The sequence below is a fragment of the Xiphias gladius genome, chromosome 9, assembly GCF_016859285.1.
Source record: "Xiphias gladius isolate SHS-SW01 ecotype Sanya breed wild chromosome 9, ASM1685928v1, whole genome shotgun sequence".
NCBI classification, from domain to species: Eukaryota; Metazoa; Chordata; class Actinopteri; order Istiophoriformes; family Xiphiidae; genus Xiphias; species Xiphias gladius.
Window position 1 is genome coordinate 18462497 of NC_053408.1, and position 24999 is coordinate 18487495.

Sequence of the window (24999 nt, forward strand, 5' to 3'; positions counted from 1 at the left end):
TTAACCATGAAAATTATGTTATTGAACAAGTTATGATTTGAAACTGAGTTTTCAGGGTTTTCATGTCCTAAATCAAAATATTATCAATTGCTAGCTCCAAATGACTTCAGCTTTGCTGGCACTAAATGGAGGACAGGGCTTGTCAAGAGAATGAATACCACAAAGTTAAACAGCATATGTGAATAACAACTTCCCGGATTTCACAGCAACCTCAAAAATCATATTCAACTTCTGATGATTTTTTTGACTAAAAGAAACCAGCTTGATATATTTCAACATGCAGTCAGTTAAATCAAACTGTTTTTTGTCCTTATTTCCATTTTGGTTTGTTGACATCTTGCCCTGCTTATGAAAGGGCAGTTACTACATTTCTCATGAAAGAGCAGAGCATGTAAAATCCTCTTTAACAATATGTTTTCCAGTAGTACTCTTTGGTTTATCAGTGATGAGGATGCTCTGCGTAAGAAAGTGAAAAATAAATATTCTACTTGTAGCATTATTGTACATCCTAGTTACTGAGAGGCTACAAAAGCCAAACATGCTGAAATACAACTACAAACTGTCCTGTGGCACCTCTGTGAGTTTAAACAACTCTGATTATCATGTAATTGATTCTCCAAAACTCATATTGATCTCAGGAATCCCAGTTTCACATTAAATAAATAAGCATGTTCCAATAGAAGGTGGAATTATCTTTCTGTGATATTGACCCAACTTCTGCATCAACTCAAAAAGCAGAGGCCTGCTTCAAATTCCTCTTTAATGGATTGTAACTCTTCAAGAAAACAACAGTAATGGACTCCTTATTGGGTGCTGGGCTGCGAAAAGAACTCTGAGCTTGTGTGTAGCAGAGTTACAATAATACACACACACACACACACACACTCAACAGTCCGTCACTGTATGATAATCAGTGATTATCAGTTATGTGATAATTCAAATAGAGATCAGGTTATGGTTACATAAAAATGGTAATATACAGATATTTATTCCTGTAGAAAAATCTCTTCCTTGGTTCTATCTCTGGGTAGGTCGGAGGCCAGAGATTCTGGAGCTGGAAGGGATTCGGTGTCATTTGCTGACATAAATACAGGTGGTCTCTCTAGGATAGGGCAGCCCTGCTGCCTGCAACAGATAATATGACTAAAAGATCTATTGCACTGAGGAAACATTTGTGAAAGTTCCAGTATCATAGAAAGTTTGGGATATACCAAATTTTATGGCGATCCATCCAATAGCTATTGAGATATTTTTAATTGGGGCAAGGACTCGCCGGCAAGACAACAGACCGACATTGCATCTCTAGATATGGATGGGCGCCTCCTGTCAAGGCCCTCATTTTTAACTTCCTCAGTCTTCGACTTTCTGTGTCAGTGAGGTCTGTCGTTGCAGTCAGCTGAAGGTGAGCAGTAGAGAACGAGCTGTGTCTGCGTGCACAGTGCGGCTGGTCAGCAGGCCAGCGGAGTAGCCATGAGAGAAATATGGGTCTTAGCTCAAACTGGCCAGCACTAACAAATGTCATTCATCAGCCCCCTTGTAAACACTTGCCTTGGGAAGCGTTCATGGGTAGTCAGTGTTGAAATGCCAATGCTTTATTCCATTTTATGAATTATAAATGTATCATCGTATTGCCTATTATTAATGAAAGCTGTATTTGTACTTTTAGGTGTGCTTTACCTACAACCTGGTGTTAATTATGTTCTACTTTTTCTCTTATACATTCAGAGCAGCGCCTCATTCCTGCCTAATAGGTACAAGGAGTGTTTAATCGATATGTTTTAATGGTTACTCTGTTAAAATAGTACACAATTAAGTCAACAGTTCATACAAGGTGTGTTTACAGAAGCTGAAAAGAGTAACACTCTCACTTTTCCTCTCCGTGTCTCATCCTCCTCTGTTCACATGCAGGTGTTTTATAGGTCATGTGTGCACGTGTGATCCTCGGTCTTCATACTTTCACAGCCCAGTTGATTAATATTTGCTACTGCACACAAGCGCTGGCTGTGACAGATGCTATGTAAAAGAAATTGTTCTCCTCATTGATTTACTCCGGCTCTCAGATCAATGATCATAGACTGTAATGAAAAGAAAGTATGCTGCTGCTATGTAGTGAGTAATATGCTGAGACTGTGCGTGTGAGTGCATGAGAATCAGGGGTGTGGGATCTTTAAAACACAAAATGTAGGGGACAGCATTGTAATTCAGAGACACCATGTTGATTAAAAACTACAGAGTACAACTGTCTGCTTTGCCTCTGGCTGTATCAGTCCCTAAACCAGCTGTAGGTACTCAGAGAGAGAGAGAGAGAGAAAGAGAGAGAGTGTGTGTGTGTGTGTGTGTGTGTGTGTGTGTGTGTGTGTGTGTGTGAGTGAGAGAGAGATAGAGATGAGAGAGAGAGAAAGAGAGAAGGCCTGGGGAAACAACTTCCCCTAGTGGCCACCAGCATGCTTATCAGAGCACTCCTCCAGGGTCCAGTGTCCCCAAATCTGGCAACATAAATGAAATATATATAAATTGAATTTACAATCAACTTTTGTAGGTTATGTATATAAGTATGTGTGTATATATGTATATTTATGTATGTATATGTATACATGTGTATATGTGTGTGTGTGTGTGTGTGTGTATATATATATATATATATATATATGTGTGTGTGTGTGTGTGTGTGTGTGTGTGTGTGTGTGTGTGTGTGTGTATATGTATATATGTATTATATATACAGACATACATATTTATACATATAATATTATTTTTTTTACATAAGAAATACAGATTAGAGTTTTTCTTTTAATGACTGAAAGCCAATACTAACTGTTCATTCCCTGCAAATGTGATAATCTGGGAACGGGCTTGAGGGGCCTCCTGGGGTCCCTGAGCCATGCCTCGGGGCCTTCCCTGCACACTGTGGCATAGTTAAGCTTTATAATAATTTTACTAACCGGTCATCTGGCACAATGAGAGAATTTATGACAGCTGAACTCATATTCTGTTGAAGCTTACTATGTCATAAACAGTCATGTAATACTTAACTCAATAAAAATCAATATGAAATGGGATTTTCAGGTACAAAAATAATCAGGTCTGGGATCTGTGGTTTATCTGGGATTTATGTTTTTTCTCTTGCACTGGAGAACCGCGTCTATTATATACATCCCTGTATATTCACAGTCAGTTGGAGTCACATTGCACCATGTGGCAACTTTTTCTCCTCAAAATTCCCCATAACACAGCTCTGGACCAATCACGCAGCGGCGCTGCTGGATGCCATTACTCCGTTGCCTCTTATTGGCGGACAGTTGTCAATAAGATTCCAGCTGTTTCGCCCCCTCCCCTCCGATGTCCAATGGAGACTGACATCTAGCTCGGCCACTGGCGAGGGCGCTCCGAGTCAGGAGGCGCCGTGATTGGCGCAGAGCGGGCGCTCGTTGGGCGGGGAGTCAGAAGTTGGGATCCCCCATCCAGCTGTGTGAGCTTTGCTGATGGACGGAACCGACCGAACACAGTCTGGTGGAGACAAGAGCGAGAGCAGGAGCGCCCGGCTGGTCATATGTGCAACTATGGAGAGGGAAGCTGCTTGTGATATATAGAAAATACCGAAGCCCGTCTCTTTGACGCCTGTTTGTGTCCAGCTGGAGGATGTGCAGCAGCATCTCCATGGATCTTTAAAACACTCATGCGGGATATGCACTTGAAACCTCCCTTGGATGCAACGAAAAGTACTATATTCTTAAAGAAACCAGCGGAGAAAGACGCGGGGCAAGGCAGCGACTATTGATTTTCGTTATTTCTCACCGTTGGGCGTTTGTCCATCAGCTCTGTGGAAGAGGAGGGAATCCCAGAGAAGTTTGTGCGCGGTGTTAAGATCTCAACAAAGACTGAGCGCCGCGAAAAGTAGACACCTCGCTGTTTCCTAACGGGGAATGAAGTGCGTGGAGTGTTGCTGAGGCCCCTGGAGAGGCTCCTTGGACACCGGAGACCGGGGCTTGGGCGCACTGTGTCTGTGGAGACGGACCCGCGCGGCAACGCACTACCTGGAAACTATACGGTCCGCCAGACGCACCAAACCCACGAGACCCTCTCCTCTTCACCTCCTCTGCCCCTGCTCCCCTCTCCTCTCCTCTCCTCTCCTCTTTATCTCTTCCCTCCTCGTCTCTCCTTCTTACCAACCGGGCTTCTTTGTTTTTCGTTTCCTTCCTCAGGCTGGTGTGGACTTTATAGCCACGACGAAAAGTGACCATGCGATGACTGAGCGCGCTTTGGGCACATCTACCGAATCCATTACAGGTAATAAATCGAACGGCGAGATGCTCCTGCTTTCCTTTAGAGAAATAACTTCGAAACGACTGCATTGTCGGCGGATGATTGATGCCGCTGAAGTTTGGAGAGGAATTATAACAATCGCAGGCTATTGTTGCTGAGGAGAGAGAGATTTAGCCTTTGTGTTTTAAGGAAAAGGAATGCGAGCCCCTCTTGAATTTTTGGGGGCTCACTAAGAGCTCTTTCTATTTTCCAGCTCATGACAGAAAATCTATACTTAGTCGAACTGTAGCCATCATTTTGTATCGCATTCATTCTTTAAAATAATGAGGTGATGGGGTGTGCGCATATTTTCTTAAAATAACCCCTCCATCACCACAGCTGCTCCATCCATTATTTAGATTTTATTGTGAGCATATGTGCTGCAGCGGGATGGTTTTTCTCTATATGCAAAGTTGGTAGATTAAAAAAAAAAAAAAAGAAAGAAAAGAAAAATCAGCAGATTGAAATGTTCATATTTCCTACATTCCATATCATATTTTCCTTAATAATCACTGGTCTCCCATAAGTAGCTCTGCTCTGTGTGCTGCAGACACTCAGGCATTTCCATGGTTGTCAGCTCTATTCACTGTGTCTAACCGTATGTTTATGGTCGCCCATTGCCTGCAGGAGGTGAATGATGGCCGAGGATGGGGGAAATCTCTCCGGGGTCCCCGGCGCCAGGGGCTCGGAGGGTCGCTCCTCTCTGCCGAGGACCTTCATCCGGCTCAACGACCTGTCCGGGGTCGGGACAGGAGGCGGGGAGAGCGGCGAGGTAGTGGTGGAGCCGGCGTCCCCGGCGCCCGACGGGATCTCCACAGGCGGGGAGGAGGCATCGGCGAGCGGCGCGGAGAGCCTGCCCTACCCCACCCTGGCTCCCGTGGTCTTCTTCTACCTGAAACAAACCACCCGGCCTCGGAGCTGGTGTCTCAAGATGGTCTGCAACCCATATCCTTTTACTTATGAGATAGGAGTCTGGTCATGCGCACGCGCGCGCGCTTCAACCTGTGGGCAGGTAAGAAACACCTGCTTGGCTGTGCAGCTTTTCCAGTTGACCTCGAGGGTTATTGAATGACCACAATACCTGGAGTCACATAGTAAGCCCATAGCCTGCGTAGACATAGAGGTTTTGACATATATCTGTGTGTGTGTGTGTGTGTGTGTGTGTGTGTGTGTGTGTTGATCTACCTTCTTCCTATAAAACCTGAGCGTATCCAGTGAACCAGCTTCATGACCTAATATGAACAAAAAGACCAGATTTGAGGTGTGTTTGCGTGGCACAGATGTGCGTATTGATCCCATTGCGGCTGCACCCTCAGTCACCTGAAAGAACATGTGTGTGTGTGTGTGTGTGTGTGTGTGCCGGCCCTCAAGTCCACACTCTCCGGGTTTCACTGTTCCCACATCATGCTCTGATTCCTCTGAGCCGGTGTTTGCTTCCGATTGATTATTCGTAACGACTGCGAGTGATGAAAATCTATTGACCTCACATGACTGGGCCTACCGTGAGGGCCCGCCTGTTTTAATTAATTTATTGATACACACCTGGAGTTGCTGTTTACCCAGGAGTCAACTTTGCTTTGGGGTGAATTGCAAGGGAGGGGTGGAGTCTATTCAAGTCACAGAACCTTATTGAATCATTCCTGCCACTGAAGTGTATTATTGTGTATTATTGATTCATAGGTGTACAGACCTGCACTGATTCAGTTCTCTGGAGAGGGAGAGAAAGGAGGCACTGGAGACTCTTTTCTTCCTCTCAACATACATGTGTGTGTGTGTGTGTGTGTGAGGTCTTGGTGGGTGGATGTGAGAGGGCTATGGAAAGGAATGTCTCCTTGGCTGATAGCGCTCCACTCCAGAAGGTTTAGACAGCCTTTGTGTTTTTCTCTTAGTGTGTGTGTGTGTGTGTGTGTGTGCGTGCGCGTGTGCGTGTGTGCGCGCGCGTTAATGTCATTCAGATTACCTCTGTTCCTTCCTCCCCTGTCTGCACCCCCCCACGCCTCCTCCTCCCTCCCACCACCAATCCCCAATCCATTCCATCCATCGTTGTCCGCGATGCCACCCCCCCATCTCCCTCTGTTGTCCTCCTCCTATCTTTTTTTCCCTTCTTTGTTCGATCCCGGTCTCCCAGTGATCACAGCTGATTTCCATGTCTGTAAATGTCAAATCTTTAAAGGTCTTACTGTACAAATAGACTTTTTTAGCAGCAGGGACACATAAGTCCCCTGTGGCTCCTCAGGGAGCAAAGGTGATCCTTGGTACTGTCATCCAAGTCAGGGGTTCTCAAACATTTTTGTTTCACAGACCCCTAACTTGGATCCCCACATTAGGGCGGCACATTCCTTTTCGATAAAAATTCGACTCTGTTGGCTTGACGATTATTCATTTAGCTCAGCATCCTGTCAGTTCTTAGGTTTATAGTATATATAAAGGATTCCACTTGGGATGGTTGGATGGATTTGGGTATCATAAAGTGACGATAAAGTAGCTCTTATCTTAAGACTAGAAGTATTGCCGCTGACAGTAAGATGGATGATTGCTCACTTTCAATAGCATGGTTAAGAAGTTGCTGGAGTTGACTAATGAATCTTAAACTAATCAGAGATTGAGGGTATCTGGAAAAGAAATTAAACTTTGCCGTTGTTCTACTACCTGAAAATTTACAGAATAGTATCCATACAAATTTATGCCCATACACTTATACAACTCCTAAATTGCACAGTGTTGCCAGGTGTATGATAATTAATGTAAGTGTACTATAATTTAGCCCTTTGTATGATGGATGATCAACAGCTGTAAAAACCTCTAAATGTGGAATAATTCTGACATGCCATAGTTTGTGTTTTTTTGCATAAATAAAATGCTAGGAACAGCTGCCAATTATTTCCCTGATTAACGGAATAATAGTTTGGTCTATAAAATCTCACAGAAAGATGAAAAATGGCCCTTGAAGTTTCCTAAAGTCAAAGGTGACATCTTCAAATTTCTTGCTTTCTCCAACTCATGGTCGTAAACCAAAGGTATTCCATTCACTATCATACAAGATAAATAAAAGAAACAAATCCTCACAACGGACGAACTGGAAAGAGGTCATGTTTGGCTTATTCGCTTAAGAAATTGATTATACGTTAATGGTCAATCATTAAGTTTCATTTGGTGTGGTTTAACTGTACTCAAATGTTTTACATGCGACCTGTTTGATTACACAGTGGAATGCATAGTTGTGTTCTAGCATGCATATTAAATGCTTACCTGCAGAGTCCATTGCATCACCCGTGGATGTGCTGTGAACACAGACCTTTGGAACAAATTTAGAAGCATTAGAAACTTAGTTCTGGGTGCGCCATGGTCTGGATTTGAATATACGATAGTTTGCTCTGAAATTGGACAATTCAGAAGTCTTTGTACGATTATTAGGTTTACGACACCCGGCAACTCTGAAGTTGTATCTGACAGGTTTTTCTTGAGATGGCGGCTAATTCTTTTCAAATGAAGCAGATCTGTGGTTTGACGCGGATATGTATGGTGAAGTTTTACAGCCCCTGCTTTGAAATGAAAGGTGGATTTGAAAGCATTGAAAAGACTGCTGGGTAATTTGTGAATGTGTTTGAATGTTGTTCTGTATGTGTGGGTACATGCGTCCCCGGGGCTGTGGGGGTTGTATTAAGATGTTCCCTGTCTTCTTGTTTGCCCTTTAATGTGTATCTCTACCGATTTAGAAAAAGGTCAGCGCTTCTGTAATGCATTGTAACATTACTGAGATCGATCTGTCTCTGTGCCCCCTTGTGTGTGTGTGTGTGTGTGTGTGTGTGTGTGTGTGTGCGCGCGCGCTCCACTGCGTGAATCAGTGTGTACACTGGTGTATTGTATCCACAAGCAGATGTATCTTTAGCTATATTTTTAACTCTTCCTCTCTTGATCCGTGGCCCTCCTCTGCTGCTGCCTCTCCACACCATGTCTCACTCTCTGCTCTCTGGTTCGAGAATTAATCCTGCTAGGCCCTCTTTCTCCTGCTATAAATACATCCACAGCACACGACCAGCAGCCAGCTCTGCCTCGGCTCTGATGCACAGATCTGCTTCCTCTGTCTGATGCTGGAGACCAACAACACAGGAAAACCCGACTGATCTCGGGACCAGAATCTATTCTAAACAGGCATATCCTCGGTAAGCCCTTGGCCTCAGGCGGCCCGCGGCCATTTTCAACAGTCTGAAGTAATTAGGACCCCTGGATACTCACTGAGGTATTTAGGGTCTAATTGAAGACCCCTGGGGTTTACGCTCTGAGTGATGTTATGCCCGGCACATTGCCTGCGTGAAATTCCCTCTGCTGGTTTTGCTAATGATTCCTGTAGAATCTGTGTATGATAAAGAGTGAGAGCTTTTGTATGTGTGTGTGTATGAGTGAGTGGGGTTGTGTAAGCAGCACACACACATAGACACACTTCCCCAGGACTCCCGTAGGTGTCTCCTCTCAGGCGGGGAGCTGGATGTTGTGCCAAGTCGGAGGAGGAGGGGAGTTGGGGAACTCATCCAGTGCTCTGTATCCTTTGCTCACGCTGATTTAAGCAGAGGATTACACGGCCTAGAGCAGTAAGGGAGGACACCTGGCCAGGCTAGGTGTTTGTAATCACGTTGAAATAGTCTCACTGGAAGGCCCACAAAACCACTTGCGCTGAAGGGAGTGGAGGGATTTTGGCGAAACATGCTACTGATTTGTTTTTTCCTTCTGTTTTGCTCTCTCTCTCTATTTCAGCAAAGCAGGCTTTCACATTTGTTGCTGGTTGCTCTGATGCGACTGTCAAATAACAGAAGCCGAAGCGAACACTTACTTTATCAGCAGAAAATGTCTCCTGCCCTCCCTGTTGCCTATTCTCCTCCTCCTCCTCCTCTACTGCTTTTCTTTTCTCCTGGACCCCTCGATTTTTTTCCTCCTCTGGAGTTAAAAGCCTCATGTTGGCTGGAGAGTGAGGAGGGGTGTGTGTGCCATCTCCGACGGCCTCCAAAACCAGTAGAAGAAGAAGAAAAAAGAATAGAAAAAGAGTGCTGCGAGGGGGGGGGCTCAGATGGAGTAGTAAGTGGGATTTCAGGGAGCATTTTTTAAGAGGCAAGAGCAAAAAAGTAGGCCTGCGCCCGCCGACAGCTTCACTTTAATATTTTCTCCCTCTGCTCCCCCACCCCTGTCTCCCGGTTCCTTGGAGACTTTCAGACATTTCCAACTTCGTGCAGTTGGATCGTCATTGCAATTCTATCAGAACTTCTATCATTGGTGTTAGAGGATGCATACTATATGTGTGTGTGAGTGCATTTTCCGTATTCTCTACAGGAACAGAATCTTTACGTTCTCTTTAACTCACTGGGAGGCTGACACGAACGCTGCTTATGCACTGAGAGATTATGTTTGATAAAGTATTCATTGACTTAAATGTTCAAGGCCTTTTTAGTGTGTTTGTGTGTGTGTGTGTGTGTGTGTGTGTGTGTGTGTGTGTGTGTGTGTGTGTGTGTCTGTGTGTCTGTGTGTGTGTCTGTGTGTCTGTGAGGGGACTTCAGTCTGTGATTCATGTTTCTCGCTGAGCATGTGATGTGACTTGCATGTGCATGTAAAGTGCTTGCCACAAGGGATGAGCGTCTGTGGTGGTGTGTGTGTGTGTGTGTGTGCGTGTGTATTCATTTGTATATTTAGAGCTGCATACGACGTCATATTAAAATTTAACTGGTGAATATAACATATGCTTATCTTGGATTCCTGAAAGCAAGTATGTGTGTTTTATGTAAAACACAACTCGTGACACTGATGAATCAGCTGGCAGTTTACATGCATGCTTAATGTAACTTACATACTGTTAAACAATAAGAAGGCTGCCTTATATCTATGGCTTTTTGGCTGGCTTTTGATTAGTTGTTATCCAATCAAAATAGTGAGTTGTTGATCAATCAAAAAACACTCTTGTTGCTTATTTACACAGCCAACAGGCAAACAACAACAACAACAACATTATCCCTTATTTGGAGTTGTGTTTTTGGCCACCTGATGAATATCAGCCCAATATTCACTCTCCCTTTAGCTCCTATTTGGTCTCAACTAACTCCCTGGGAAAATATCTTGCTCTTTAGTGGCCAGATGCACAGTCATGTTCAGCAGCTAATCACCAACTGTGTCTTTGTGTTGTTTGATGCTGGCTGTTTAAGGTAAAGGGATTTTCAGAGGTGTTTTTTTTTTTTTTTTTTTTTTTTTGCTGAAAACAGCTGCCTAATGCTCTTGGAATTTGGTTGAGTAACCCAAAACATCAAAGCTGCCGGCCAGAAAAGCAAAACAATGAGCTGAAAGGTGCTAAAACACTCCGTAGACCTGAGGGAAACTGCAGGGTAGTTTGGTAAAATTTTTTCGTTTGTCACAGCGAGAGATAACTTTCACATTATACGTAGTCATTTGATCCATTGTTAACATAAAAATTGCTGCAGCTTTAACTTAATTTTTTATATATAATACTGAGGTATATTTTCTTGGGCTGAACAAAAGGCATTTTGGGCAAAGTAGAAAATCATTAAGAAGTTGTGATGTCATGAAGGAAAATTGTCCAACAAATATAAATCCTATGGCACCTTTCATTGAGTTCACTGTTACATTTGTTGAATTACAGCCAGAGAATGGGACCCTTCTGTCTCACTTTGCATTTTTCCTGGAAACTAAGTTGTAGAATAAAAACTGGTATTGGTTGGTACTTGGCTGGTATTCATGTAGGCGTGTGGGCGTGGGTGTAAGGCTTTGTTATTGTGCTAGAAAATCTTTGTTAAATTCAAGTCAAATCAATTATTTATATATATTTTGCCAAATCATAACGGAGGTATTCTCTGGGCACTTTTCATATAGAGCAAGTCTAGACCATACTCTTTAGAATATTATAGACCATATCAGAGACCCAACATTCCCTCGTCAGCAAACACTTGGTGACAGTGGCAAGGAAAAACTTCCTTTCAGAATAAAATGTTAGTCTGTAGGGATTTATTGCTGTTAATCACCAAGCCTTTGTTCTTGGATTCAGCTGAAGAAAATGAATGAGTGTTTATCATATCCCGATCCAAATATCAGTTGCAATATTTATACACACTCAACACACACTCAAAGGCACCAAGGTTGTTTGAAGAAAGTGAAGGTTCTTTTAGCATAATGTGTTGAACCCAATCCAAACACTGGCAAAGGCAAACTCCTGATACATTACACAGTATGTGTGAAATTCAGTGCTTCAGCCACAGCCACCTGATTGCGGCAGCACTAATATTTCAACATACAGTCCTGGTTGAAAGTATTGGCACCTCTGAATTTTAAGTACAGAATTTAGAATATCTTCAGAAATAAATGCAAATTAACCAATTTTGCATGATCAGAATATTTAATAAAATGTCCAAAGTTACGGAACAACAAAAAAAAGATTTCATGTACTGAAATAAAAAACATGTTCCCAGTATATTTTTCACAATGGCGAAGACAAGAGAGAGCTGTCAGAGACCATCAGAAATGTTATTACCAAAAACATAACAATTCCAAAGGTTACAAGGCAATCGCCAAAGATCTTGAAATCCCTGTTTCAACAGTTCATAATGTTATCAAGAAGTTTCACAGTCATAAAACTGTTAAGATGCTTCCAGGACGTGGTGCTAAGAAGTAACTCAGTGAGAGAAGTCTGCGAAGGTTGATGCAGATTGTGGAAAAAACATCAGGCAAGACATCTAAAGAGCTTCAGGCTGACCTGGAACAATCTGCAGTGGTGGTTTCAGCCCGTACCATACACCGCACACTAAACCTAGTAGGGCTCGATGGGCAAAGGCCAAAGAGGACACCACTGTTGAAAGAATGGCACAAAAAGACAAGACTAATGTTTGCAAAAACTCCAACACATAAGCTACAGTCTTTCTGGGATAATGTTCTATGGACAGGTTAAACCAAAGTAGAGCTCTTTTGGGATGCAGAGCATCAGTTTGTTTAGGGGCGATGAAATGAAGCCCATAAGGAAGAGAACACCCTACTTACAGTAAAACATAGCGGAGGTTCTGTCATGCTGTGGTGCTGCTTTGTTTCCTCTGGCCCTGGAGGCATTGAATGTATCAAAGGAATGATGGAATCAGAAGATTACAAAGGCATTTTAGCACGAAATGTGTTGCCTAGTGTCAGAAAACTAGGTCTGAGGTGAAGGTCTTGGGTCTTTCAGCAGGACAAGGACCCAAAGCAAACATCCAGCAGCACAAAAGAATGGTTGAAAAGGAAAAGGTGGACTGTTTTAAACTGGCCAGTATTTAGTCCTGACCTAAGTCCCATAGAAAACCTTTGGAGAGAGCTGAAATCTGCCATTGCAAAAAGAACTCCTGCAAACTTAAAAGAACTTGAACGCATAGCAATGGAAGAGTAGCAGAAACTACCAGCAGACAGGTGCAAGAAGATTCTAGATGGCTACAAGAAATGTTGAGAGGCTGTCATTGTTGCCAAAGGTTCTGCAACCAAATATTAGTTTATTTATTAACCTTGGCCATTTTATTCAAATATGTTGATTATTCAAAATTGGTTAACTTGCATTTATTTCTAATGCTTCTGTACTTAACGTTCAGGGGTACCAATAATTTCAACCAGGACTGTATAAGTCAGTTTATTAAAGCTTTAACATTTTCTGTTCTACACACCCGGTGGTTGGCAGGTTTTTCCAGGGAAAACCCCTTTTCGGGGCACAGAAAGGAATACAGTATTATGTTTTACAGTAGAAACAGCAGGGTATGAGTTTTTTGAGCAAAAATAATGGTGCATTTAGCATCCTGTTTTAAATTGCTGCTACTAGTTGCTAATGGGTTCCTCTTCTAGGAACTAGAACAGACAGTATAGAAAATAAAGATTTCAATACAGGTTTACTGGTGCAAACTGCAACCAGTGGTGTCTTCAAGTCTGTTTGGAACACTGTAGTATTTCTACAGTATATGTCACTGCTCCATTCAGTTTTCACCAAGGATGTATTGATTTTTACCACCAAACTGAAGCAAACAGAACTGAAAGTCTGGAGAGGGAATGGATCCCCCCAAAAATATCAAGAAACACTTCTTTGTTAAAGTACAAAAGTTACATTTATTAATGTGGGTATATGATTAAAAACAAGACCATCAAATATAGTCCACACACAGATCTTCCTTAGGACAATCATACACAAATGATTGTCCAGAAGATTTAATCACACAGAATAGAATTTTCACAGCCAATTCTGCCATTCAGTTCCCCCATTACACCAGCAATCACTCAGGAATGAACACAGTTTCACAGATAATAGCAATCAAACTGTGTATACATACATGTACATATGTTAGGACTGAGAGACTATTCCCTGGTTTATACAAAGTCAAAGCTCCATACTTAACCTGTTGTTCTAATTAATTCGGTGAATAAAATTGAACTCTTTCTGCAGAATTTTCACATTAAAGGTCTTTCAGTCTAACCTTTACAGTTTTTTTTGGTGAAAAAACTGCAGGAAGTCTTCAGTTTCATTGACTGTAGCTAAACATTAACTGGGGAAAAAAAGGCAAAGTGGAAAGACTGGAATTAATTAGTGAATAAAACTAGTTTTTGAGTTAAAAAGAGGAATTGAGTGCAGTCGTGAATATGACATGGCTCTCCTGCTGTAACAATGGAATTAGTCCTGTGGAAGTGTACAATTTAATGAGTTTTTCATTTTTGTAGGCTACAGGAAATTCCCTCTGTCCCATATTTGAGACTCTGCCATATTTTGGCTTTTAAATGAGAATTTACTGTAGAAGAGCCACATGTAAAGGCAGATGAAGAACAGAGTACCACAAACAGAAAATCCAAGGAAAAGACACAACATAGTGCCCTAGACACTAATAAACAAGTGTCTAAAAAGCATATAATCAACAGAAGGTCTTCAAGTGTGTCTGACAAACCTTAGCAGCCTAATCTAAACACTGAGAACAGAATGATTCGGAGTACTTTGGATTCACAGTGGTGCTCTGTAGATTGAAGCTGCGGTTTGCGGTTGTTCTCTGGTAAAGCTATCACGGATTCTCTGATTACCTGCATAACCTGGTTTCTCTGAGTAACCAGGTTACTTAAGTGCACATATATGCACTGAGTCTGATTGTGGGCAAGGCCTGGCAGCTGCCTCTGAGCGTGTGTGTGTTGGCAGGGGAGGACTGGCTAACCTGATACACACCCGGTGAGACTCCGACCACAGTGATTCAGGGGCAAACCGCAACCTCCACTGTAGTCCGCCAGACAGCAGCAGGAAGCACTCTCACTGTCTATCTCTATGTGTATGTGTGTGTTTGGCTGTGTGCAAACACTGATGACTTTGTGTGCGCTTCTTTCCATGTGTGTGTGTTTATGAGGAAGACATAGAACTGAGTAAAAATGAGTGAAAGCTTTGAAATGGCTGTTTGTGGAGGTTCCGAGTTTTCTTTGTGTTTTGGAATGTTTTCACACACTTGTTTTTTGTTGTGTTGCTTCATTTTTCTTGTCAGACATGTGTTGTGCTCTTCCACCCCCGTGACTGTGATGGCCTAGTTAACAAATTAATGTGAATCCTGTAAAAACCACAGGCCAGCTCCCCAACAGAGGAAACAGGAGGAGAGTTAGAGGAAAAGAGAAATGAACAGCAGCGGAGGAGTCTGATGACAGGAGGTAGTGAAATCGAGAGGGAGGGATGGAGTGTAGACTTTTACAGATGTGCTGTCTTCAAGAACTCATCTGCGGCACTGTAAAAATAACTTCACTGTGTGTGTGTGTGTGTGTGTGTGTGTGTGTGTGTGTGTGTGTGTGTGTGTGTGTGTGTGTGTGTGTGTGTGTGTGTGTGTGTGTCTCACCCGTCCCTAATCTTTGTTTTCGCCGCCAGCTCCAGTATCTCCCCTCTCATATTGTCTGTGGTTTGAGATGCACAGTCATGTGTGTGTGCGTTTGTCTCCAGACAGCAAATTTGTCACAGATTTTTAATCAATTATTTGTACAGGGAGAACAATTAGTGAAGATAAAATCCGGCAGTTGATGACTGCTGCTTCAGAAGACGGCTCGTCATGATTTAGATGTATGAAAAAACAAAACAATTCTGTCATTATCATCTGCAGTTAATTTCCAGCAATGGCGGTTTGGTTGGATGATTGGTCTGTTGATGGTTTGGCGGTTGGTTGTTTGGTTCGTTGGCTGGTTGACCGGTTGGATAGTTTACTGGTTGGCTGGTCGGTCGGATGGTTAGATGATTGGCTGGTTAGCTGTAAGAGCAAGACAGTCTCAACTGAAATGGAACGCATCCATACTTCCAAGTTTTTGTGAGGCTACCCCGTTTTGGTCAGCTAACAAATTGTACAACACAACTCTGGTGTTTTGGTCCACCAGGATCGTTTCGTCTACTTTTTCATAGAAAGTGAGTTGGTTGGCTACTATTAATATTAATAAATATGCAGACCATTAAATACATTTTAATTTCGAAAAGATCAGTCTTACAGCTTTGGATAATGCTAATCACCTGCTTAACACTGAAGACTTTGTACTAATGTATTAGCATAGAGTGCCTGGATCTAAAGTTTATTCCTACAAACAATATAAGTGTTTCCATTTGATATGTAACTATAATGATGGACATATAGATAGATACACTCCACAATCTATACACATAGTCTATAACGTTTCCAAATTTTTATTTTTGCTCTCTTTCATTGTGCTTCTTTTCTTCCTTCTCAGCCCCTCTCTCCTTGGGCTGTTCCGTGAGATGGCTGTAGGTTTATGTAGGACCGATTCCAGGATTTTCCTACCAGCTTTTTCTCATTAGGGTATTGTAGAAGACTTGAGCTTGGCTGCACAGAATGGCAACAGAAGGGGGGTTGGGGTACAGAAGAAGGAGCAGGATGGGGGGTGGGCTTGCTATACACTTACTCTTACACAGCAAAATCTCATTGGGCACCTGAATTGAGTTATCTCATAGCCAGTATCTCACGCTCTGTCCTTTCTCCCTCACCTCTCTTCTTACTCCTTCACTTCTCCTTCTCCCCTCTCTTCTTCTGATCTGTCTATCCCACCACCTACTACTGTCTTCTAATACTATACTGTATAATGCACTATTTCCAGAAATATTTGTTCCTTGGCTTCCTCATTCACTGCCCCTTCTCTCTTTTTCACAACAGGCTACAAAAAAAGGGGAATCGGTTTTACAGTTTCCATCCTCTCCTGTCTTTCTTTTCCTTTTTTACACATTCCTGCTCCACCCTCTGCTCATAGTTCCTGTGATAACTACATCTCCCCCTCTCCAGCCCTTTTTGTCCTCAGACAGATTGATAAGTTGGTGACCAGCACAGCAGGGGATACCATGTCTGACAGAAGTACCCTTTTTAGGCCACGTTACTAGGAAGGGACTCAGGTGGCATTGACACACACCAGACCTGACCCCCGGCCTTATCTCAGTACCAACACACAGACACACACACACACACACACACACACACACTTCTTAAGGAACAAACATGTAGTGCGTCTAATCAGCCCACTTTGGAATTGCCAGTATTGTCAATAATTCAGACATATGCAGAAATGTACAGAAATACATCTTTCTTGTCACCTTCTGCACTTTTTTTTGTCTCCTCCTCCCTCTCTTTCTCTGTGTCTCTGTCTCGATCGCTCTCTGTCAAGTCGTCAGGACACTAATCAGGATTTTCCTGCAGCAGGACTGGGGAGTCTGGAGAAGGAGCGAGATGTCTTATTATAGATAACAAACGAGGGATATAAATACCTCTGGGGGTGGGAAGCTTATATAAGAGTCATGATTTGTCCGTTGGCCTCTCAACCTGCCTGCACATGAGATCCTGTGTGTGTGTGTCTGCATCTGTGTGCATGTGTGGCCTGTCCATAGCCTTGTTCATCTACAACTCCCATACGTCCGCTGCTTGCCTCTACCCACAGCCAGAGCCTTAATAAAGCTCTCCCGTTAACGTCAATGCAGTGTATTACACAGCATAATCATACAGAAGCAGATTGCATGATAGTCATTCACTCAATTAGCGTTCACATTCTGCAATGGGCCTGAAGCCTCAATGCGTCATTTGGCACAACATGTGCAGTAAGCCTGGTTTGTTCCAGTTAACATAGATATTGTACAGGCTGAGTGGAAGCCAATGAACTTCACCAGCCATGTCTGCACAGTGGGCTGACCACCAGAGGGTGTGTGTGTGTGTGTGTGTGTATAATCACGTGTGTTCCTGTTTTCAGTCATTAAGGATGGCTATTGTGTCTAATCCCCTTGTGGTGTGTGTAATTAAGAAATGGCCTGCAGAAGGAAGGAGGCAGTGGGCTTTAAAGCAGTGCCATGAATCGATGAGCATATGTGGTGTGTGAGCATGAGTGAGTGCTTGGTCATTGCAATTGACCATTAGCTACATCCCTTCCCTGAACAGTGATTGCAACCAGGCACAGGACACCTTTCCAGCTTTGGATTTCATTGTGCATGGCGTTTAGAGGGTGGTGTCTTTTTCCCAAATCCGACAAGACAGGGGATAAAAGTGTAAGCAAACCTCTGTCTTGCTTGACCAGGCTAGAGTATTTAAGATAGGCAGCCAAAACATTTTATGTTGGAATGAACATGAGTCGGATCTCCCATTTTTCTTTAACATACCTCTAATAAATACTTAGACTAACTAGCTCAACACTGCAATACAACAACAATGCTGTTTCTTTTTTTCAGCGTCTTCCACAAGTGTTGAGGATGTTGAATTTATACCTGAGACATTAGGCGTTAGCCTCAGTCTTTTAGCATGATATAATGAATGTAGCCATTGAGTGCATAATAAAGACCTTTTTACGAGATTCCCATTTTAGGACTGAGTCAGCTGGAAACATTAAAAAGTCTGCCGGTAACAGCTAACGTTACAGTTGATAAAATCTGGCGGTTGTCATTTCAGTTGGCAAAATGATGGTCACCAGCTAGAAATGAGAAGCCTGCTTTTGTCTTCCTCTGTCTGAAATCAAGAACCCATTGTTTTATTATGTGGTAAATCTGCCTCCATTGTTTCGGTAAACTGTATGTGCTGTGTGAGAAAAGGAAGCTTATACAACAACAACTAAGGACGGCTGGCAGGGCTTAATGAGCGGTCAATAATCCTTGTACATATAACTACAGGGTAGACCCACAGGCCTTGCCCGCAAAGCTACAGTGTACATGTATGTATTTGCTATATGGAGCTGTATGCTGTTGGCTTGTGTGCAACTAATATTTGGGAAAGTTTGTGTGTGTGTGTGTGTGTGTGTGTGTGTGTGTGTGTGTGTGTGTGTGTGTGTGTGTGTGTGTGTGTGTGTGTGTGTGTGTTTGTGTTTGTGTTTGTGTGTTGTCTGTGTACTTACTTTTGTCATACTGTAATTACTGTGCTTCACTTCAATGCCCTTTCACTGTGATCCGTTTTTCTCAGGCAGTGCCTCTGACATGACATACACACACACACACACACACACACACACACACACACACACACACACACACACACACACACACACACACACACACACACACACACACACACACACTGTTGGGCTCTCTACCCTCGGTGCTTGGCCCAAATCACTGTGACATTTACAGTTTCGCAGCCATTAGAGCTTAATGTCCCCGGGGTGACTGTGTGATAGTGGCTGCTCCAGAATCAGATCACAGCATTTTGTGAAAGCGCCAAGGCTCTGCATCCTTGTAAGAGCTACACCTGTGCTGGAATCAGCTGAGGAGGAAATGGGATCAAGTCCCATGAGCCTGGAGCATACCAGACTTAAAGGTGGTTACAAGGTCAGGTGAAATATGTGTAATCTGTTAGACTGGCAAATAGAAAAATGTCACAGATCAGTACATTAGCACCTGATAATGGAGTCATCCTTGTATATATATATATATGTGTGTGTGTATATATATATATATATATGTATATATGTATGTATATATATGTATACACACACACATACATACATATGTATTCAATAATACGTACATATATATACAACCACATTTGAGGGCAGGAAAACCAAAAACTGAGCCGAAAGATGCTAATATTACCACCAGCGATTATGTGCTGGTTCACTGGCTTGACTTACTGGGACATTAAATGGAACAGACGCATCATTAATGTTATTAGTTACCCTCGTTCTTTACCTGCTGTGACAAGTGAAATTGTCTGCAGTGAGAAAGTTCTCGTAGAGATTAGGTAATCATAATAAAACTGCAAATTAAAAACCTAACAGGAAAACTCCAGCAAAGCTGAGTAGATAACATGAAAAAAGACCTTTTTTTCATGTTAACTTGTACAGGGCTATATGGAGGAGCTTGCTTAGGTTACCAAACTCCATATACTTAATTCTTAATGTAGGCTTTCCCATCCTAAATACAGGAAAATAAGGGAGCTGTCATTAAAACACAATTTGTACATGCCAATACTCCTGAGAACAGGTCTACTTTGCCAATGTACAGGAAAACACCTGTGTAGTTTAACCATTGCTTTGTAAGGGCATTAAGTAATTTTTATTATATACTTAAAGCTGCAACACTGACATTTTATCGAGTTATGGCACATTGTGTTAGAAAGCCTTGCCTATTTATACATCCGGCAGACACAGAACAACCTTAACATTCATTTGGAGTCGAGTTTCTGGCCACCTGATGAATGTAGGTCCAATATTCACTCTCTTTTTGCTCTACTTTGCTCTCCAAGAACTCCAAAGGGAAATGTCTGGCTGTTTTGCTGCTACATTCTTAACTATGTTTACTAGGTAGCTGCCAACTTTGTCTGCCCGCCATTTGCTGTTGGGCAGGTGTACAGTGGGTTTGAAAACAGCCGCCCGCTGTGGCCGGATATGTGGTTGATGAGTGCGGTAAAACTAAGCCAACAGTACATTTGATGCTAATATTACCACCAGCGATTACTACCAGTGACCTCTTTCACATTACATGTTCTCTCATTTGACTTATTTTTTACTGTCAAAATAGACACCCCTGCTTTGACTGCTATGAAAAGTCAATATGCCTCCTGAAAAAATGCCTACTTCAAATTTTTACACACGGATAAGGTTTGGTACATATTTAGCTTAGGAACAGTTAGCTTAGCTCAAAATCTGATAGGAAAATATATTGAAATATATTTCAACAACTCCTTACTACATATCTTTTTAACTAAATAATCATCTCAACATATGTTAAATATGTTGTAATGTATGTTGGATATGTTAGTTCATACAGAGTTCACGTTATACTTCATGCACTGTACTAAATGAATACTGCTCAGCATTAGATCTTCACATGAAGCTGTGCTAGATAAGTAACTGTACTGTGTAGCGAGACATAATGAAAAAAAAGTTGGACAAAGTAATAAAACATATCTATATATCTTGAAAGCCCAGCAGCTAGCACCAACACTCACACAGCTCTACAGCTCAATAGAATATGCCGAACTCTACAAAACCTGCATCCCACGCAGATACAGAAGATACCTAAATGCAAACAGTTCAACCCTCTTCTTCCATCACACATATTGCTTTCTGAAGCTCCCACACATTGAGAAATGTGACAATATCATTTCTGGGAGAAAAATGCATTTGGTCCACCCAAGGGTGCAAAGCATCCCACGTGCAGGATGAGAAAGAGAGCAAGATCTGCTTTTTGTCTTGATTAATATTTTCTCTTAGTCACAACTATATCATCCTCCCTCTTCCCCCATTTACAATCCCCTCTGTGTGTGTGTTTATGTATGTGTGTGCGTGTGTGTTTATAACAAGTTTGCGTACCATTCTGTAAGATCCGGCCTTTATTAGTCTTCTTATTACCACAGGCTAACACAGCATAGCCTGGCCTGATATACAAGCACATGGGGAGGTCTCATTGCGCTGTTGCGAGTGTGTGTGCGCGCATGTTTGTGTGTGTGTGTGTGTGCTTGTGTGCCTGTGCGCGTGTGTGTGTGAGTTTTGCAATCATCCCTGGGTAACTACACAGTTTGCAGATGGCGACTGAGAGGGAAACCCTGTTTGGTCTCTGGAGAAGTGTGTGTGTGTGTGTGTCTGTTGGTGATGTGATACAAGCTAGGACTGTACATTTGTTTGTGCAATATGTTATCCTGTGTGAGTGTGTGTTTACCCTTATTTATGCATTGTGTAGTTGCCAGTCTTTGTCATATGTGTGGTTGTGCGTTTGTGCCTGTACAGTATGCCTTTGTTTTTTCATCGCGTGTTTGTCAGTAGTGTGTCAGTGGACAAATGTAGTCTAGTTGAGGGTGTATATTATTTTTGCTGATACCTACACACAAACGTCCACACACATGTATATACACACAGAGTGCAGGGAGGGGAACCTCGGCGCTTGTGGTGTCGGTGTCCCTCGTTAACATGCTCTGTTCAGGATTTCCTACAAGATGTGGCTACAAAACCAGTTCCAGACTCCTCTGTCTCTCTCTTTTTCTCTCTCCCTTCGCTTCCTCCTTCTCTCTTTGTCTTTTAGGAATGAGAGAGAGACACTGAGAGAGGGAAAGACAGACAAAGAGAGAGAGAAAGAAGTCTGCTTCTAATTTAACGTGCTCCCTGGCTGTCCTCCTCTGGGTCCTAACTCCCCTCTGTGTCAAGGCAGGCCGCCAAGTGCCTCTTTAAGAAAAACACAAATTAAATTCATAAATAAAACCGTGTGCCTGTGGCTCACAGGGGAGCTCTTGCTGTTTGCTTTTATCCTTCTCTGCTCTTGTGCTCCTCTTTCTTAATCTAAATGTAGTTATTGTTCACTTGTCCTGCTCATTATCTTATATGAGTGTGTTAGATCTTTATAATGCGTAGTTATGCATGTAGAGAAACATCTGATAACATGCTTTGGATGAAGTCAGGTTTCTAATCAACTTTTTACAAGTATGCGTGCAGAGTGGGTGGAATCTTGCTTTTAATATAACTCCATCCAAAGACAGACTAAAACTAGACATAAGCTAACAAAAAGTTGTTTGCAGAAATCTAAATGAGTTGGTTTCCACTGCTGAACATTTGACTATTTATTAAATTCAGACACATTTGCGCTGTGAAGATAAGCTCGGCTCTGTCTGTCCTTTTTTCACTATGTTGTCAGTCTGCTCTGACACACGCACACACGCACACACACACACACACACACACACAAACAAAAAAGGCGTTTTTTTCTCTAGTATGGTCAAAATAACTAAGCAATGCTGCCTAAATAAGGTCCAGGGTTGGGGAGACATCTGGTTAATCTGCTGCATATACACACGGGTGTACAGTAACTGCGTTGCTACAGTGCATGTAAACACATTCTCTGGTTAACCGTATAACCTGTTTTCTCTGAGTAATCTGTTTAAATAAATGCATATAATTTCACTGATAGTTCAATGTTCGACGCTGTCCCCTAGAAATTACGTTTATTTACTACAAATTTGCAACAGCATATATGGTCATGCTGCCTCAGTTACTTTTTTGATGAATATAATGAGGAAACATTTTTAATGAATACATCTGCCAAGTCGCAAAATCTGCTTATTGAATGTACAGTATCTGCAAAATGTTGTTTGACAAGATATTTTATTTTCCTACAATAGCCACTCTTGCAATACAAAATCTACTCATAGCAACGAAAGCATTATTATAATAATAGTACAAGAACATAGTACATTGTTCTCACTGAACAAAACCCTGACAGCCATTACAAACTATTAGAATATAAACATAATTTCTAGGAGACAGTAAAATGCTAAATCACAGTCTCATGTTATATTGTTATATTTCCCAAACCTACCATCAACATTTCTTTGTCATATCATTGGAAAAACTCTGTATTAATCATTGTCTCAGACGTGAGACCACAGTTCTCATAAGTCTCATGTACTTGCTTTCAAACATTTCAGCCTGATAAGCTCATTCAGTCAAAGCTTCTCTGTTGGGCTTTGCTAATGAGCATGTGCGGATAAACATGTTGTTTCCCTCTGCCTTTTGCAACTTAATCCAGGATGCATGCCAGCTATTTTTTATAGCAATTTTACAGATTTTTTTTTTTGACAGAGTGGCTTTGCTCTGTGATGTTCCAGAATAAATTTGCACAGACTCATACGCTCAGAAATTTCATGAAAGCTAAATCTGTGATACAAAACTATTACATGAACATGAGGTCAGATACATGAGCGTGCATGCAGTGAATGAACATGCTGAGTCTGCATTCCTGATGCTAATACAGGAGGAGGCTGGAGAGGTTTTTGCAAAGACGATGGCAGTAAAGATAGCAGGCAAGATGTGTTGTTGAGCAACAGTCAGTAAGCACCGAAACTGCTTTGACTGACATGGTTCTATATACTTGGAAGGTTTATAGGAAGGAAAGATTGAGGAAAGATTAAGTTTACAATCTCTTTCATGCTGAACTACCCCAGAGCTCCATTTCATCTATCTGTCATTGCGAAAAACTGTTAAAGCAAACTGCTGCTGTTTCCTACTGTAATACACACCTGTCCCTCAGATATATGGCCCTTTGTGTCTACCCGTCTCTCAGGGCATTTTCCTCTATCTATCCGTTACTTTATATAAGTTCTCCTTCTTTGCTCATCCATTGTTTCAACAACCATAGCTAGAGTGTATTTGCTTTGATTGAAACTTCTGAAGGAGATTGAGAGAGAATGACAAAGTCAACCATGCGGGAAACATCATTTGCTCAGCCTTTTTTTTTTTTTAATTGCACTTGAGGAAAATAATTTAATTGAGGAAGAGAGAAAAGATGGACTGTGTTGAGGCGACGGAGAGCGGAGATGAACAGTTGCCAGAGAACAGTTTATATACATTTAACATTTGTGTTGTTTCTTCGAGGGCCTGGAGGTCATTTCTGATTGGCTGGTTTGGTTCAGTGGAGCAGCTCATGGGTCATTTCTCTAATAGGGAAGTTGGAGAGTTTATCTCCCAGCTTTCAGCGAGGCTGTACCTTCATGCTGTGAACTTGCTGGGATCATGTTCACAGCTTGTCTGTATTAGCAAAGCTAATGATAACACTGACCATCTACAGATGTCACTGTATGCATTATTGAGGACCCAGACCCCCTAAAGCAGGTCTAATTGGACATGTATATCATCCTTTGAGAGTAAAGGGAGTCTGTTATCCTTGGAAGAGTTGTCTCTGACACCTGGAACCTGATCCAGGCTGCCTGTCCTCCCTGGACTGAACATGATACTTTGACCTTAGGACAATGACCTGCTGAACTGACCCACTATACACACATACACACGCACATATACATACACACTTTACCTCACCACACAGAACACCCGCAGGGCTTAACAGCTTGGGAATGATATAACAGTTCAAAGGTCATGTGGCTGCAGTCTGTAGGTTGGAGTTCTGATAGCTGGGTTGGTAAGACTGAAAACTTGTAGTTTTTAGCTTTCACTTTTTGTACAAATGAAACAACAAATAGCATGCTGATTAATCACATTAATAGGTGATTGTTGGTGGATTTTTAACTCTGGATTCTAGCAACTGAACCAGCCTAACTGTTTCCCCCAGCATCCATATCTTCATGCTAAGCTAAACTAACTGTCTCCTAGCTTCATCCAGAAATTAGCATACATAAATTAAAGTGGTAGTGAGGCCTATTTCTCCTCTTCCTTAAAGCTTAGTGACTTAATAGTTCTGAATTGGGAATATTCAGTATTCAATTCAATATTTGGATCACGTAGCCCCTG

The 24999-nt window shown here is 42.1% G+C and overlaps 1 protein-coding gene across 1 annotated transcript in view; it reads left to right on the forward strand.

The window, feature by feature from the left end:
• Positions 1-3992: 3992 nt before the first annotated feature.
• The window catches only part of cacna1g (calcium channel, voltage-dependent, T type, alpha 1G subunit), a 254326-nt gene continuing 233319 nt past the window's right edge, over positions 3993-24999 (forward strand). Inside the window, 3 exon segments of the mRNA XM_040135842.1 lie at positions 3993-4048; positions 4203-4287; positions 4930-5247. Of these exon segments, the coding sequence (XP_039991776.1) occupies positions 4937-5247 (311 nt within the window). The 5' untranslated portion in view covers positions 3993-4048; positions 4203-4287; positions 4930-4936.